The 17,510-nt window shown below is 42.4% G+C and overlaps 1 protein-coding gene across 1 annotated transcript in view; it reads right to left on the bottom strand.

The window, feature by feature from the left end:
* LOC109868813 (laminin subunit gamma-3-like) overlaps positions 1-17,510 on the bottom strand; it is a 103,160-nt gene that overhangs the window by 57,615 nt on the left and 28,035 nt on the right. The window contains exon 3 of the mRNA XM_031802655.1: positions 689-819. Within this exon, the coding sequence (XP_031658515.1) occupies positions 689-819 (131 nt within the window). The remainder of the gene's footprint in view (positions 1-688; positions 820-17,510) is intronic.

The raw sequence follows: 17,510 nt of genomic DNA, 5'->3' as shown, positions 1-17,510 counted from the left end.
ACAGGTGTCAGATCCTGTTGAAGCAGTGAAGGCTTCATCTCAACTACTTAAGAAGGTTCATGTTATTGTGCCGTGCCCATGGACATCCTGTCTGTGCTGCCCGCCTCCTGTTGTCCCTTCTCGTTACTGTGAGGACTAAGCCCAGGGACCAGCAGACCTGTGTTCAACTATTATTTGAAATCTTTCAAATACTTGGAGTGTTTGCTCTGGTCTACCCGGAGTGCCAGATGCGCCGGGTTTGCAGTTTTTGAATGATTTCAAATAGAATTTGAACCCAGGTCTGAGGACAAGAGACAGAGCAGGGACAGTGATGGAAAAGACATGGGGACAGAGGAGGATGATGTGGCTCTGTTCTTTTTAGGGGGGAACTTGGTAGATTGTTGCCTTACAATCTACTGTATAGGGCTTGTGTTGAGTTAGACTATTTGTTATGTAAAAGGATACAGAGAGGGAGGAAATGTGGAGAAGCATTTTATTAGCTGTTTTAATATCTATTTTATTATCTACAAAGTGGGTCACTATAACGAGCTGGGTTGTTGATTCATAGTCGAGTCTGTCTGAGAAATGAGCAAAGATGAATCAAAGCAAACAGGCTCTCTCTCTTCTTCTCTCCCTCTCTTCTTCGCTCCTTCTCTTGTTCTCTCCCTTTTTCTCTCCCTCCCTCTCTTAGACGTCAGGTGTGTGTTACCTGGCGCCTACGGAGAAATCGGAGATGGCGTAGAAGTAGGATCGCAGCACCTTGGCGTACTTGAAGAACTCATCTCCGAATGTGTTGAGCCTGTCCAGAAAGATGAGCAGGTCAGTGGCTGTCACCCACTCCTAAAGGATGAGACAGAATCAAGGAGAGGGGGATGAGGAGGAGGGGATGGATGGATGGTGGCTGTCAGCTACTCCTACAGTGGGACCGAGAGGAGAGGGACATGAGCGCGAAGGGTTAGAGCGGTCGGAGGGAAGTAATGGGTTGAGATGGAGAACAAAAGGAAAGGTAAAGACAGATTCAGGCTCGGTCAGAAGGTGGAGGAAGAATAGGATGGGAGAGAAAGGGGGGAGAGAGAGAAAGATAGAAAGCGAATGGGAGTCAAGAGAAAGAGGGGAAGGGCAGGGTGTGGCTCTGAAAGAGATATAATAGAAGAATGAAATAAGAAATAAATAGAGAGGAAATGAGTAGGAGAGATAAAGAGATGATATAAGCAAGAGAGGAGACTTGGTACAGGGTTCCCAGACTCTTTCATTATAATGGATAAGGTTTTAGCAGCACACAGATATGATGACAGCTACAGTATATGAAGCTGAATGCACCATGGAGGGGCTGAATTGGAACAGTTAAATAGAATAGATTGTGAGAGGTGGAGACGAAGCGAGGGAGGGGAGAGGAAAGAAAGAGGGAAAGACAAACAGCGGGATAAAGGTAAACAGAAGAGAGAAATAGGGGGAGGAAGATCAAACAGGGTCAGTTGAGGAGAGAACAAAAGGAGAAAAGATGGAATAAGGGAATATTTCTCTCCTCACAACTTTAAAACAAATAGATTACAGAAACGTGTCTTTCACTTGGCTGGTTGGGGACTCTGTGGACTGTATGGCATCCCTGTGTTGTGTTTTCTGTACACTCTCCCCTGAGGGGTGTTTGAAGTAGGGGACCAGGGGAATGAGAGGAATGGGAGGAGAGTGGAGAGGATAGGCCTCAGACGAACAACATGTGGAACAGTTGGGTACATGTACTGTGCGCCTGCCTCAAGATCTCCTAGCTAGCATGCCGTACCAAGGACTAGGGGAATTGGGTAGCACCTTGTATGATGTTGATTCTTATTTAATATAGTTAGCCCATAAGACCACATATATGAGAACATGTGACAACTCGACTTCAAGAAAAAGAAAAGTAGGGAATTTTTCTCTATAGCAAAATGGAAACATAGTGAAGACTAATTAAGTTTACAATATTGTTTTCAAACACTATATTTTGTATTTATTTTTATTTATTTCACCTTTACTTAACCAGGTAGGCTAGTTGAGAACAAATTCTCATTTAAACATGGAGTTACACATGGAATAAACAAACATACAGTCAATAAAAATGTATATTAAATTAAACTATTATTTGGACAAGTTCATGTAAAATGCAACCAATAATTGTCCTCTCGAGTTAGCTTCACAACTTGTTTTATGTGATCTGTTACTGTGTATATAAAGCACTGCTACTGCAGTAAAACTTTATATTTAGCACTGCCTCAAAGACTATTATTCTATCAGGCAGTCTAAGAGTCTCTCTGATTGTCATTTGTAAGAGATTCTGTAAGGTCACCTGTAAGTTAGCGTGGAGAGAAATGGTGCGTGGGTCAGCTGTTTGTTCACCCCACCCACCCACAACTGTTAATAACCCATCCGCATCCGCCCAACTACATGTGATAAAGTGAAAATATGAGGCCCACACCCAACCCTAACCCGCAAATATAGAAAATGCACTATAGACTACATTATCATTGTGTATTATTATTGTGTTTACTTGATAGCTACCTACACAAATAGCTAGCTAGAACAAAGTGTTAATAAGATACATTCATTTAAAGAGATTAAAAGTCAAAGACTGCAGAATGATTTTTGACAGGGGGTTGTTTTGCCTGATTTAAATAGGTGTCTGCTTATAATTTCTGACATTTTGGTAGGCTATTTGTCAGTCAACTTGTCTGTAATTAGATACATGTAACTTCTCTTTTGTCAATATATGTTGCCCTCGAAGACTAAATAAACCCTTGCCCAACAGAATAATGTAATAGAATTGAATTCATGATTCAATCTAGTTGGCATCGGTAAAGTTTTCTCTGTCATCTTTCGCGGAGAAAAGACGTTAAGGGACTGGGGAGAAAAGACGTTAAGGGACTGGGGAGAAAAGACATTAAGGGACTGGGGAGAAAAGACGTTAAGGGACTGGGGAGAAAAGACATTAAGGGACTGGGGAGAAAAGACATTAAGGGACTGGGGAGAAAAGACGTTAAGGGACTGGGGAGAAAAGACATTAAGGGACTAGGGAGAAAAGACATTAAGGGACTGGGGAGAAAAGACGTTAAGGGACTGGGGAGAAAAGACATTAAGGGACTGGGGAGAAAAGACATTAAGGGACTGGGGAGAAAAGACATTAAGGGACTGGGGAGAAAAGACATTAAGGGACTGGGGAGAAAAGACATTAAGGGACTGGGGAGAAAAGACGTTAAGGGACTGGGGAGAAAAGACATTAAGGGACTGGGAGAGAAAAGACATTAAGGGACTGGGGAGAAAAGACATTAAGGGACTGGGGAGAAAAGACATTAAGGGACTGGGGAGAAAAGACATTAAGGGACTGGGGAGAAAAGACGTTAAGGGACTGGGGAGAAAAGACGTTAAGGGACTGGGGAGAAAAGACGTTAAGGGACTGGGGAGAAAAGACATTAAGGGACTGGGGAGAAAAGACATTAAGGGACTGGGGAGAAAAGACATTAAGGGACTGGGGAGAAAAGACATTAAGGGACTGGGGAGAAAAGACATTAAGGGACTGGGGAGAAAAGACGTTAAGGGACTGGGGAGAAAAGACGTTAAGGGACTGGGGAGAAAAGACGTTAAGGGACTGGGGAGAAAAGACGTTAAGGGACTGGAGAGAAAAGACGTTAAGGGACTGGGGAGAAAAGACATTAAGGGACTGGGAGAAAAGACGTTAAGGGACTGGGGAGAAAAGACGTTAAGGGACTGGGGAGAAAAGACGTTAAGGGACTGGGGAGAAAAGACATTAAGGGACTGGGGAGAAAAGACGTTAAGGGACTGGGGAGAAAAGACATTAAGGGACTGGGGAGAAAAGACGTTAAGGGACTGGGGAGAAAAGACGTTAAGGGACTGGGGAGAAAAGACATTAAGGGACTGGGGAGAAAAGACGTTAAGGGACTGGGGAGAAAAGACATTAAGGGACTGGGGAGAAAAGACATTAAGGGACTGGGGAGAAAAGACGTTAAGGGACTGGGGAGAAAAGACGTTAAGGGACTGGGGAGAAAAGACGTTAAGGGACTGGGGAGAAAAGACGTTAAGGGACTGGGGAGAAAAGACGTTAAGGGACTGGGGAGAAAAGACGTTAAGGGACTGGGGAGAAAATATAATAAAGCAACAAAAATAAAAACAGGAAAGATTTTCTGTGCAAAACGTACAAATTACATAAGTTTGACTGGTTGTAAGGGAAAAAAAGCTGTGAAAATGACCCAATGTGTTTCTGATAAGATTTCAGTTCGTCTTCGATGCATATTTTATTTGGGAGAAATACTATCAGCTTTTATGATGAAGACAGCACCTCTACAGATGGTATCTAACTGAACATTGCATTCTCTCAAGGTGCAGAAAGAAATACACCATATTCCTCCACTCCTGTTCCCAAGTCCAAATGTTTCTTTGGTATATCATGTTATATCAAATGTTTAATGCTTCTACACCTGCATTGCTTGCTGTTTGGGGTTTTAGGCTGGGTTTCTGTACAGCACTTTGAGATATCAGCTGATGTACGAAGGGCTATATAAATACATTTGATTTGATTTGATTTAATTCTGCAGGAGTTATTATTAAGGCTTGAGCCATATTCGCACAGGCCAGTATTATTAGAGTATTATTAGAGAACGTTGGTTATGTATTTATTACCCCAGAATGTCTGTTATTCCAGAGGATGATTCAGGTGGGATACGTTTTTTCCAAACTGCCACCTGTAATTCTTTCTTCATTTTTAAAATTGTTTTAATACAGCAACTGTTATGATGGAAGCCTGAAGGTTTTTTCTAGGTGTGAAGATATTTCAACAAGTCCAGGCGATAACAGGCTACACTAACACATCGAGCTTGGTTCACAAGTTTCTAAACCATATCAAACCATCTTTGGTATAGTGTTGCCATAATATTTGAATTGAAGAAGTGTGATCATAATCATTCAGATATTTTAGTGATAGTAGAAGTAGTAGAAGTAGAAGACGTCCTAAATGCCCTCCAGCCTTCAGATGTGAGCCAAAACAGCTAACTTGCACTTGATATGCATTTTTAGGCTATGGATGAGAAAGTGAACTTGTTTAGCTCAGTTTAGCTCAGTTGTATGCTGCTTTGGGATCTATTAACAGAAAGTGTTTCATTAAATAGGCACTATGTTTTACCATGCATTTGCCAATGTCCAATTAACTTGCACAAAACATATAAACAAAAGCATTCACTGTGAAAGTTGATAAATATAGGCCCTTCATATATATTTTATGCACATCACTTTGTTAAATTTATCGAGTCAGTTATTGTTTTCTTGCTCAAACCGCGAGCAACACCTGTAAAACTCAGATATTTCTCTCAAAACACAGGGATGTCGATTCGCATAAGGACAGTAGGTTATTCTGGTAGGTCAATGAACAAGATTTCAGTTTCCATTTAACCCATCTAAACAGTAGGCTACAGTTCCCTTGACATGCCATAGGCCTATTTGAAGTCCTGTCTTGTGACTGTCGAATTTGTATAGCGTCTCACAATCATCACACCTAACATGGCTGGCACTGCTATCATCCTCTTTGCCACTTCACCAAATCTTTTCAAAACATGACTTTTCTGGCCATCCCTTTTCTTTATTTTCAACTCTCCTTTCGCAGCGTTTGTCTTCTAGAATTAAACTTCAACACAACTTCAACTTTTTCTGCCCGTCACCAAAAGCATTATTTGGCGATTGGCTGTGTAGGCAATTTGGCGTGAGTACAGTTAAGCCCTAAAGCTTAGGCTTATAAACTAATACCAGATAGCCTAAAATAATGAAAGAAAAACCTCAATGTAGACTACATAAATTGCACAACAATTACACATTTATGGAATTTTTAAGGTATTGTTTAATGACCCTAAACCCGTCCAACCCACGGATATAACCGTGGGGACTGCAGGTTATGAGTCAAGCCGCGCATCACTAGTGGAGAGTCAAATGGTCATGAAGCCTGTTTGGAACGTGGTGGAAATCTAGAACACATGTGTTCCATAACCCCTTTAACCCTTAAAGGGGCAGAAACAGTAGGACTTGTAGGACCTTGGTGAGGACAGTAGGACTCCTGGACCTTGGTGACTTATGTGGGTCAACAGGGCCAGACCTGGGTTAGACCTGGGTCAGATGTGTTAACATTGTGGATGGGTACTACTGCCTGGAGCTGGATCAAATGTTCAAATCCAGGGCAACATAACAGTGAAAATAGCTGAGAATTAGAACAAAACAATCATAGAAAGTGGTCATTTGTAATATGTGGACAATGTCCTTTGGAGCTAATGTGGTGATCAGTAAATATCCTTTATTCTCACTCTCCTGCTACTTTATTAGCTCTCTGTCTCTGTGTCTCTCTGCCTGTCTATTTCTCTGTCTCTCTCTCTGTCTCGCTGTCCATTTCTGTGTCTCTGTCTCTCCATCTGTCTCTCTGTCTGTGTCTCTCCCCCCCCCCCCCTCTCTCTCTCTCTCTCTCTCTGTGTCTCCCTGTCTCGCTGTCCCTCTGTCTGTGTCTCTCTCTGTCTCTCTGTCTCTGTCTGTCTGTCTCTCTGTCTGTCTCTCTCTCTCGCTCTGTCTCTCTGTCTGTCTCTCTCTCTCTCTCTCTCTTTCCCTCTCTCTGTCTCTCTGTCTGTCTGTCTCTCTCTCTTTCCCTCGCTCTCTCTTTCCCTCTCTCTGTCTCTCTGTCTGTCTGTCTCTCTCTCTCTCTCTCTCTCTCTCTCTCTCTCTCTCTGTCTCTCCTCATATGCCCACAGCCTTACCTTCACATTTTACCTTTCACAACCATTTATTTTACTACCTCTTTCTCTCCTCCTTCTCACCTCTCTCTCTCTCCATCTCTCCCTCTCTGGTGGCACTTTCCTCAGGGAGCCCTTGAGGAGGGTGTGCCTTGTGTTTGTGAGCTGCCTGTTTCACAGCAGCACGGTGCAGAGCAGAGTGGAGCTGGCACGCTATTGTTTTGGGGCCTGCTTATCGACTTCGGCCCTGCTTGACATGGCTCCTCTCCTGCTAATGGGGTTTGGACGCTGCCGAACGACCCCAGTGCCCAGGGGCTGCCAGTGGAAGCGTACGTTCATCCTTCACGCACTGCCGCCTGCCCGCCGCTCCCAGTACCATCGTCAATGGGGGAAAACAGGTGTTTTAGGGGTTTTAAAAGGGGGGAGGTGGGGGAGTAGGGGGTGCTGGCTGTTGGTAACAAATAGAGGAGAGGAAGGGGGAAATCATGAGGGGAGGAGAAGAGGATGGGAAGTTGAGGAGAGGAGCAAAGAAGGAGAGGAAATTATGTCAGTGGAGCGAGTGTCTTCAATGTTTGAAGAAGGAATTTGAATAGGGAAGTTAAAGAATACAGGGGAGAGCTTATTCTAATTCAGGGCAGGAAGGGAATGATGGGAAACAAAACAGATAACTTCTCCATACATTTTCTCACTCTCTCTCCTGCTCTATCTCCCTCCCTCCTTGTTTTGCTTCACACCTCAACAACCACAGCAATGTTAGAGGAGAGCCAAGAGTTTGGGAGATAGATCAGTTTGAAGTTAGTCTCAGAAAACTTTTCCCCTCACCTTGCTGGGATCTGGATCAGAATTCTGAGAACAATATTGTGCTGTATCATAGACATGAATGAATGCTGATTGGTTGATGATAAGCGTCCAGCTTCGAAAACCAATCCACAATGAGGACATCTTACTGCAGTCACTTCCTGACATGTGATCCATTCTGACCAATGATCAATAGCCAAAAGCAGGTGATCAGGGATCCGTCCACCATTACTCTCTGTTATAAATAGCCTCATGTCTCCAGAGGCAAAAGTTAAAGAACAGAAGTAAGAGGAGATACTCTTTGATCAACTATATCCTGGAGTCCTCCTCGTTATAGATTTAAAACAACCAACTCAGGATGATTCAACCCTCCCAAGCCTCTTTTTGATGCTTATTTCTCTCTCTCTCTCCTCCTCCCTCTCTCTCTATTTATCTCTCTATTCCTTTCTCTCTCTCTCCTCCTCCCTCTCTCTCTATTTATCTCTCTATTCCTTTCTCTCTCTCTCTCCTCCTCCCTCTCTCTATTTATCTCTCTATTCCTTTCTCTCTCTCTCTCCTCCTCCCTCTCTCTCTATTTATCTCTCTATTCCTTTCTCTCTCTCTCCTCCTCCCTCTCTCTCTATTTATCTCTCTATTCCTTTCTCTCTCTCTCTCCTCCTCCCTCTCTCTCTATTTATCTCTCTATTCCTTTCTCTCTCTCTCTCCTCCTCCCTCTCTCTCTATTTATCTCTCTATTCCTTTCTCTCTCTCTCTCCTCCTCCCTCTCTCTCTATTTATCTCTCTATTCCTTTCTCTCTCTCTCTCCTCCTCCCTCTCTCTCTATTTATCTCTCTATTCCTTTCTCTCTCTCTCTCCCCCTCCCTCTCTCTCTATTTATCTCTCTATTCCTTTCTCTCTCTCTCCTCCTCCCTCTCTCTCTATTTATCTCTATTCCTTTCTCTCTCTCTCTCCTCCTCCCTCTCTCTCTATTTATCTCTCTATTCCTTTCTCTCTCTCTCCTCCTCCCTCTCTCTCTATTTATCTCTCTATTCCTTTCTCTCTCTCTCCTCCTCCCTCTCTCTCTATTTATCTCTCTATTCCTTTCTCTCTCTCTCTCTCCTCCTCCCTCTCTCTCTATTTATCTCTCTATTCCTTTCTCTCTCTCGGTTTGTCTAAAGCCTGCTGTCAGACAATGACAGAATGTAGTTTCATGAAGAAGCTTCACACAGGGGGTTATGCTAATGTTTATAGCTCTTAGCCGTGCCCGTATCATGGGAATACTAAGGAAATAATAATGTTTTAAGGGGTCACAGAGATCATCTATTTTCCTTCACAATCGTTGTTTTTTGTTCATTATTAAAAACAGAACAGGTATTTGTATTTATTAAGGGTCCCCATTAGCTGTGTGTGTGTGTTCCATAAGGTGTATTTTTTAAAATCACATTTTATTGCTTGCATCAGTTACCTGATGTGGAGTAGAGATCCATGTAGCCATGGCTCTATGTAGTACTGTGAGCCTCCCATAGTCTATTCTTGACTTGTGGATTGTGAAGAGACCTCTGGTGGCATGTCTTATGGGGTATGCTGTGTGCCAATAGTTTAAACAGACATCTCTGTGCAGTCAGGATGTCAACACTTCTTACAAAAACAAGCAGCAATTAAGTTAATCTCTCCTCCATTTTGAGCCATGAGAGATTTACATGCATATCATTAATGTTATCTCTCCATGTACATTTAAGGGCCAGCCGTGCTGCCTTGTTCTGAGAAGATTGTACATTTCCAAGGTCCCTCTTTGTAGCACCTGACCACTTGACTGAACAGTAGTCCAGGTGTGTCAAAACTAGAGCCTTGTTGATAGTGTTGTTAAAAAGGCAGAGTCACGCTTTATTATGGACAGACTTCTCCCCATCTTAGCATGACAGTTTTGACCATGACAATTTACAATCCAGGGTTACTCCAAGCAGTTTAGTCACCTCAACTTGCTCAATTTCCACATGATTTATTACAATATTTAGTTGAGGCTTAGAGTTTAGTTAATGAGTTGTCCCAAATACAATACTTTTCATTTTTTTAATATTTAGGAATAGCCCGCGTTTGCAGCTGCTGTTGCTAACTCAACTGCTAGGAGGTATCACTTCTGTAGTGAATAAGAGTTCAAAGTTCATACCATTCACAACCAAAGCTCACGCTGAGGTTGGCTTAGTTCTGTAGTTGACATGTTAGTCCTTTTAACGCAGAGGCTGCAGACCTCACGTACTTGGAACAGGTTACATTTTCATCAAGGCTTTATATAGTGGAGCGAGAAGGGTGTGTTTGATAAGTTTTATAACCCATGTCTCTTCACAGGGGCGGGCCACTGATTGAGCAGAGCCCTAACCTTATGAAAACCCAAATCTCTCATTTGGAAGCTAAAATGACATTTCATCTCTTCACCAATAATTTTATATTCAAACATTTAAAGTGAACAACAATTCCATGTGACTCCGACACTACAATGTGCAGACTTTCCACTGTAGAGTTTATGTCATCCTGTCATTGATGAGAATGTCCCAGATAACAACCGAACTGACATCATATTCATGAAGTACCAACGCGTATGTTCTATTGGTTGGATTACCAGAATATAGTTCATTTCCCCCCACCTTCTGATGTTCCCAGAATCTCTATGTTAACCAAGGGGTTTGCAAATTTCACATCAGTAGGGTAGAGAGAGGAAAAAGGGGGGAAGAGGTATTTATGACTGTCATAAACCTATCTCCAGGCCAACGTCATGACACCATTCATTTTTTTTTACATCAAATGAAATCAAATTTTATTGGTCACATTCACATGGTTAGCAGATGTTAATACGAATGTAGCGAAATGGTTGTGCTTCTAGTTCTGACTATGCAGTAATATCTAAGAAGTAATCTAACAAGTTCACAACAACTACCTTATACACACAAATAAACACAAATGTAAAGGGATGAGAAAGAACATGTGGATGAATGATGACGAGATGGATGGATGAGGATGAGCATAGGCAAGATGCAGTAGATGGTATAGAATACAATATATATACATATGAGATGAGTAATTTAGGATATGTAAACATTATTAAAGTGGTGTTATTTAAAGTGACTGGTGATACCTTTATTAAGTCCATTTATTTAAGTGGCCAGAGATTTGAGTCTATGTTGGCAGTAGCCTCTCTATGTTAGTGATGGCTGTTTAATAGTCTAATGGCCTTGAGAGAGAAGTTGTTTTTCAGTCTCTTGGTTTCAGCTTTGATGCGCCTGTACTGACCTCACCTTCTGGATGATAGCGGGGTGAACAGGCATTGGCTCGGGTGGTTGTTGTCCTTGATTATCTTTTTGGCCTTCCTGTGACATCGGGGGCTGTAGGTGTCCTGGAGGGCAGGTAGATTGCCCTTGGTGATGCGTTGTGCAGACCGCATTATCCTCTGGAGAGCCTTGCGGTTGAGGGTGGTGCAATTGCCGTACCAGGCGGTGATACAGCCCAACAGGATGCTCTCGATTGTGAATCTGTAAAAGTTTGAGTGTTTTAGATGACAAGCCACATTTCTTCAGCCTCCTGAGGTTGAAGAGGCATTTTTATGCCTTCTTCACCACGCTGTCTGTAAGGGTGGACCATTTCAGTTTGTCCGTGATGTGTACACCGAGGAACTTAAAACTTTTCACCTTCTCCAATACTGTCCCGTCGATGTGGATGCTGCTGTTTCCTGAAGTCCACAATCATGTCATTTTTATGTTGACGTTGAGTGAGAGGTTATTTTCCTGACACCACACTCCGAGGGCCCTCACCTCCTCCCTGTAGGCCGTCTCGTCGTTGTTCGTAATCAGGCCTACCACTGTAGTGCCATCCGCAAACTTGATGATTGAGTTGGAAGCGTGCATGGCCACGCAGTCATGGATGAACAGGGAGTAAAGGCTGAGAACGCACCCTTGTGGGGCCCCAGTGTTGAGAATCAGCGGGGTGGAGATGTTGTTTCCTACCTTCTCCACCTTCGGGCGGCCCGTCAGAATATCCAGGACCCAGTTGCACAGGGTCGGGTTGAGACCCAGGGTCTCGAGCTTATTCATGAGTTTGGAGGGTATTATGGTATTAAATGCTGAGCTGTAGTCAATGAACAGCATTCTTCCATAGGTATTGTCACGCCCTGATCTGTTTCACCTGTCCTTGTGATTGTCTCCACCCTCTCCAGGTGTCGCTTATTTGCCCCAGTGTATTTCGTCTTGTATGTTTCCAAGTCAACCAGTGTTTTTCCAGTTCTCCTGCTTTTTGCGTTCTCCTTTTCCTAGTCCTCCCAGTTTTGACCATTGCCTGTTTCTGGACTTTGTACCTGCCTGCCTGACCATTCTGCCTGACTTGACCATGAGCCTGTCTGCCACTCTGTACCTGCTGGACTTTGATCTGGTTTTGACCTTTTTACCTGTCCACAACCATTCTCTTGCCTACCCCTTTGGATGAATAAACATTGTACGACTCCAACCATCTGCCTCCTGTGTCTGTATTTGAGACTTGTCTTGTGCCTTGATAGGTATTCCTCTTGTCAAGATGGGATAGGGCAGTGTGCAGTGTGATGGCGATTGCATCTTCAGTGGACCTATTGGGGAGGTAAGCAAATTGGACTGGGTCTAGGGTATCAGGTAGGGTGGATGTGATATGATCCTTCACTAGTCTCTCAAAGCACTTCATGATGACAGAAGTGAGTGCAATGGGGCGACAGTAATTGGTTCAGTTACCTTAGCTTTCTTGGGAACAGGAACAATGGTGACCATCTTGAAGCATGTGGGGACAACAGACTGGGATAGGGATTGGTAAATATGTCCGTAAACACACCAGCCAGCTGGTCTGCGCATGCTCTGAGGACATGGCTAGGGAGGCCGTCTGGGCCGGCAGCCTTGCAAAGGTTAACACATTTAAATGTTTTACTCACGTTGGGCACGGAGAAGGAGAGCCCACAGGCTTTGGTAGTGGGCCGTGTCAGTGGCACTGTATTGTCCTGAAAGAGAGCAAATGAGTTGTTTCGTTTGTCTGGGAGTAAGATGTCGATGTCAGCGACGGGACTGGTTTTCTGCCACATACATCTAGTGTTTGAGCTGTTGAATTGCGACTCTACTTTGTCTCTATATTGAAGCTTGACTTGTTTGATTGCCTTGCGGAGGGAATAGCTGCACTGTTTGTATTTGGTCATGTTTCCGGTCGCCTTGCCATGATTAAAAGCAGTGGTTCGGGCTTTCATTTTCAAATCCACGATTTCTGGTTAGGGAAGGTTTTAATAGTCACAGAGGGTACGACATCTCCGATGCACTTGCTAATAAACTCGCTCATCGAGTCAGCATATACATCAATGTTGTTGTCTGAGGCTATCCGGAACATATCCCAGTACACGTGATCGAAGCACTCTTGAAGTGTATGGATTCATATGGATTCAAACTTTAAGCGTGGAATCCATATATCCATTGGTCAGACCAGCATTGTATTGACCTGAGCACGGGCGTTTCCTGGTTTAGTTTCTGTCTTTAGGCTGGGAGCAACACAATGGAGTCAAGGTCAGACTTGCCGAAGGTAGGGCAGGGGAGGGCTTTGTATGCATCGCAGAATTTCGAGTAGCAATGATCCAGAATACTACCAGCTCGTGTCACGCATTTGAGGTGCTAATATAATTTAGAAAGTATTGTTCTTAGGTTAGCTTTGTTAAAATCCCCAGCTACAATAAATGCAGCCTTAGAATATATGGTTTCTAGTTTACTAGTCCAGTGAAGTTCTTTCAAGGCAGACAAGGGATCTGCTTGTGGGGGGGATATACACGGCTGTGACTATAATCGTAGAGAAATCTCTTGGAAGATAATGCAGTCGGTATTTAATTGTAAGGAATTCTAGGTCAGGTGAATAAAAGAACTTGAGTTCCTGTATGTTGTTGTGATTACACCATGAGTCGTTAACCATAAGGCATACAATCCCGCCCTTCTTCTTACCAGAGAGATGTTTGTTTCTGTCGGCGCAATGCGTGAAGAAACCGGGTGGATGTACCGACTCTGACAACATATCCCGAATGAGCCATGTTTCCGTGAAACAGAGAATGTTACAATCTCTGATGTCTCTCTGGAAGGCAACTCGTGCCCTAATTTTGTCCACCTTGTTATCTAGACATTGGACATTGGCGAGTAATATGCTCTGAAGCGGAGGATGGTGTGCTCGCCTTCTGATTCTGACCAGTAGGCTGCTCCATCTGGAAATGGCGCCGACAAAGGAAATGGCGCCGACAGAGTATCCGCTTCAGCAAAAACGTATTCCTGTTCGTGATGATGGTAAGTTGACATCGCTTTTATATCCAATAGTTCTTCCTGGCTGTATGTAATAACACTTGAGATTTTCTGGGCTAACAAAGTAAGAAAAAATACGTTAAAAAACAAATAACTGCATAGTTTTCTAAGGACCTGAAGCAAGGCGACCATCTCTGTCAGTGCCATTTCCTTCATGGGTGCATGCTTATTAGTAACTGGAATAAGACATTTCATAAACGTGTCAAGTGCGGCATCTGGTTGCTCCTCGTTACAAACCACATACCAACAAATATTGTTCACATCAACAACGTAGGAATCACTACAAAACTCACTAGCTCTTATACATGACATTAGGTCCAGACTTTGGAACTTTGATTTAGCTAAATACGTCTAATATATTGTGATCACTACATCCGTTGGATTTGGATACTACTTTAAAGCACATTTCTGCAGCATTAGTAAAGCTGTGATCAACAGATGTTGATGATTTTATTCCTATGCTGTTTGTAACTACCCTGGTAGGTTGACTGATAACCTAAACCAGGTTGCAGGAACTAGTTACAGTTTGAAGCTTTTTCTTCAGTGGGCAGCTTGATGAAAGCCAGTCAATATTTAAATCATCCAGAAAATATACCTCTGTTGATATCAAATACATTATCAAGTATTTTACACGTTGTCCAGATATGGACTGTTAGCACTTGGTGGTCTATAGCAGCTTCCCACAAGAATGGGTTTTAGGTGAGGCAGTTGAACCTGTAGCCATATTATTGAACTATTTTGGGATAGGGGGCAGCATTTTCACTTTTGGATGAATAGCGGGCCCAGAGTGAACTGCCTCCTACTCTGTCCCAGATGCGAATATATGCATATTATTATTAGTATTGGATAGAAAACACTCTGACGTTTCTAAAACTGTTTGAATGATGTCTGTGAGTATAACAGAACTTATATGGCAGGCGAAAACCTGAGAAAAATCCAACCAGGAAGTGGGACATATGAGGTTTGTAGTTTTTCAAAGCTTGGCCTCTATGGAGTCAAGTTGCAATTCCTACGCCTTCCACTAGATGTCAACCGTCTTTAGAAACTTGAATGAGGATTCTACTATAAAGGAGGGGCTCATGAGACCTGTTTGAGTCAGTGGTCTGGCATAGTGCCTTGGTCTCATGACGTGCGCTCCCGACAGAGTTACCTCTCGTTCCAGGGCTTTTCTTCAGACATAAGAATTCTCCGGTTGGAACATTATTGATGTTTTATGTTAAAAACATCCTAAAGATTGACTCCTCAAGTTTTTGTCTGGACGAAGTACCTGCGCCTCATGAAGATGGATTACTGGGCTGAACACGCTAACAAAAAGTGGCTATTTGGACCTAAATGATGGACTTTATGGAACTTTATGGAACAAATCAGTCATTTATTGTCGAACTGGGATTCCTGGGAGTGCCTTCTGATAAAGATCAACAAAGGTAAGTTAATATTTATGGTGTTATTTCTGACTTCTGTTGACTCCAAAATAGTGGATATTTCTCTGGCTGGATAGGGCTCTGAGCGCCATTCTCACATTATGCTTTTTCCGTAAAGTTTTTTGGAAATCTGACACAGTGGTTGCATTAAGGAGAAGTCTATCTTTAATTCTGTGAGTAACAGTTGTATCTTTTATCAATGTTTATTATGAGTATTTCTGCAAAATCACCAGATGTTTTGGAATCAAAACATTTCTGCACGTAATGCGCCAATGTAAACTGAGATTTTTGGATATAAATATGCACATTATCGAACAAAACATACATGTATTTTGTAACATGATGTCCTATGAGTGTCATCTGATGAAGATCATCAAAGGTTTTGTGATTAATTTTATCTATATTTCTGCTTTTTGTGACTCCTCTTTGGCTGGAAAATTGCTGTTTTTTTTTACTTGGCTATGACCTAACATAATCATATGTTGTGCTTTTGCTGTAAAGCATTTTTGAAATTGGACATGATGGGTAGACTATCAAGATGTTTATCGTTCATTTGCTGTATTGGACTTGTTAATGTGTGAAAGTTACATATTTCGAAAAACTATTTTTGAATTTCGCGTGCTGCCTTTTCAGCGGAATGTTGTCGAGGGGTTCCGCTAGCGGGAAAGGTTAAACAGTATTTAAAATGAAATCCTCTCTAAGCTTTACAGGAATGTGGTTCTGAATATAAATGGCAACACCTCCACCATTGGCATTTCTGTCCTTTCAGTAGATGTTTTAACCATGTATTGCTACCACTGTATCATCAAAGGTATTATCTAAGTGAGTTTCAGAGATGGTTAGAATATGAATGTCATCTGTTACCAGCAAATTATTGATGTAATGAACCTTGTTTCTTAAGCTATATATGCTAATGTGAGCTATTTTTAGCACTTTTCTGGGATGTTTGATTGTTTTCATTGCTTTACTGCGAAGGTTAGCAGAAGTAGGCATGCTCATGTTATTTATGTTAGTGCAGGGTGAGCTGCACACAGTGGACTTCCTACTAGGGCACACCTCCTTAGTGCGAACAGTATAATTTTGGTTCATAGGCACATGATTACTGCAATTGTTGTAGGATCAACAGAGGCATTCAGGGCAGTTAGAGGGACATACATTAGATTACTTACATTGTGTTTTCCAACACCCCTGGGATAATTTGCATTTGCTGAAAAATTATGACAACTCAGCGAGACAATGGTAGGGATTAACCTAGCTGGGCTTGGGTCATTGATAAGTCATTGTCTCATCTCAGCCTTATAATGCTGTGAAAGGACCCTAAAACCCAAATGATTTGGATGGATTCCATCCTCCTTATAAAACAAGCTTTGTTTCCAGAAGGTATCAAAATTGTCAATAAATGTTACACCCATATAGCTCAAATAGTCACTTAGCCAGTTCTGGAGGTCTAAAAGTCTGCTGAAACATTAAATGCCACGACTTAGGGATGGCACAGGGCCAGATATTATGGTGTGTTTGTTGGTGTCAAGCAGAGACCCAATAAGTTCTTTAAATTCCATCTTCAAGTGTTCTAAGCTGCCTATCATAATGCCATTTAATCCCACATGAACTATGATAGACGGAATTTCCTGATGCAGATTTAAAATGTTTGGGAGCAGCTTATTGATGTTTTGTACTTATGCTCCTTGATAGTACAACCTTATTGCTACAGGGACCGAGCCATTTCTCCCCATTGAACTGCCAAAAACAATGGCCAGAGAAGGGGATGGAGAAATTTGCCATTCCTACCAATCACACCATTCGTGGAACATGTCCCTATGAGAAGGGTTACAAACAAGTTGTTAGTCATGCCATGTTATTTATGAATTTCTGCTGTATTTATTGATTATAGCGTCTCTGTGTGTGTGTGTGTGTGTGGGTGTGGATCTTTAAGAGTAACTTTAACACACACAGACACACACACATACTGCATACACACATTATTTAGCCGTTAGCCGTCCATGATGCTCATATAGTGTGGCAGCAAATAATCCCATTATCACAACCAACCATTATCATATGCTGCTGGTAGTATTAGTCATGGTCGGTTGGACAATGCTAATTGTGTAAGGCAACACAGACATAGGCCTGAATATCACTTACAGCACTGAAGGTTAATTAGTAGCTCATTGCTTATTATTTGTGCAAACCGCAGCAAAAACCTGTTCTGTTCTGTTCTCTCCCGTGGATTCAGACTCACAATATTCAGACTCACAATG

The sequence above is a fragment of the Oncorhynchus kisutch genome, linkage group LG23, assembly GCF_002021735.2.
Source record: "Oncorhynchus kisutch isolate 150728-3 linkage group LG23, Okis_V2, whole genome shotgun sequence".
NCBI lineage: Eukaryota > Metazoa > Chordata > Actinopteri > Salmoniformes > Salmonidae > Oncorhynchus > Oncorhynchus kisutch.
This window is presented reverse-complemented; position numbering and strand designations above follow the sequence as displayed.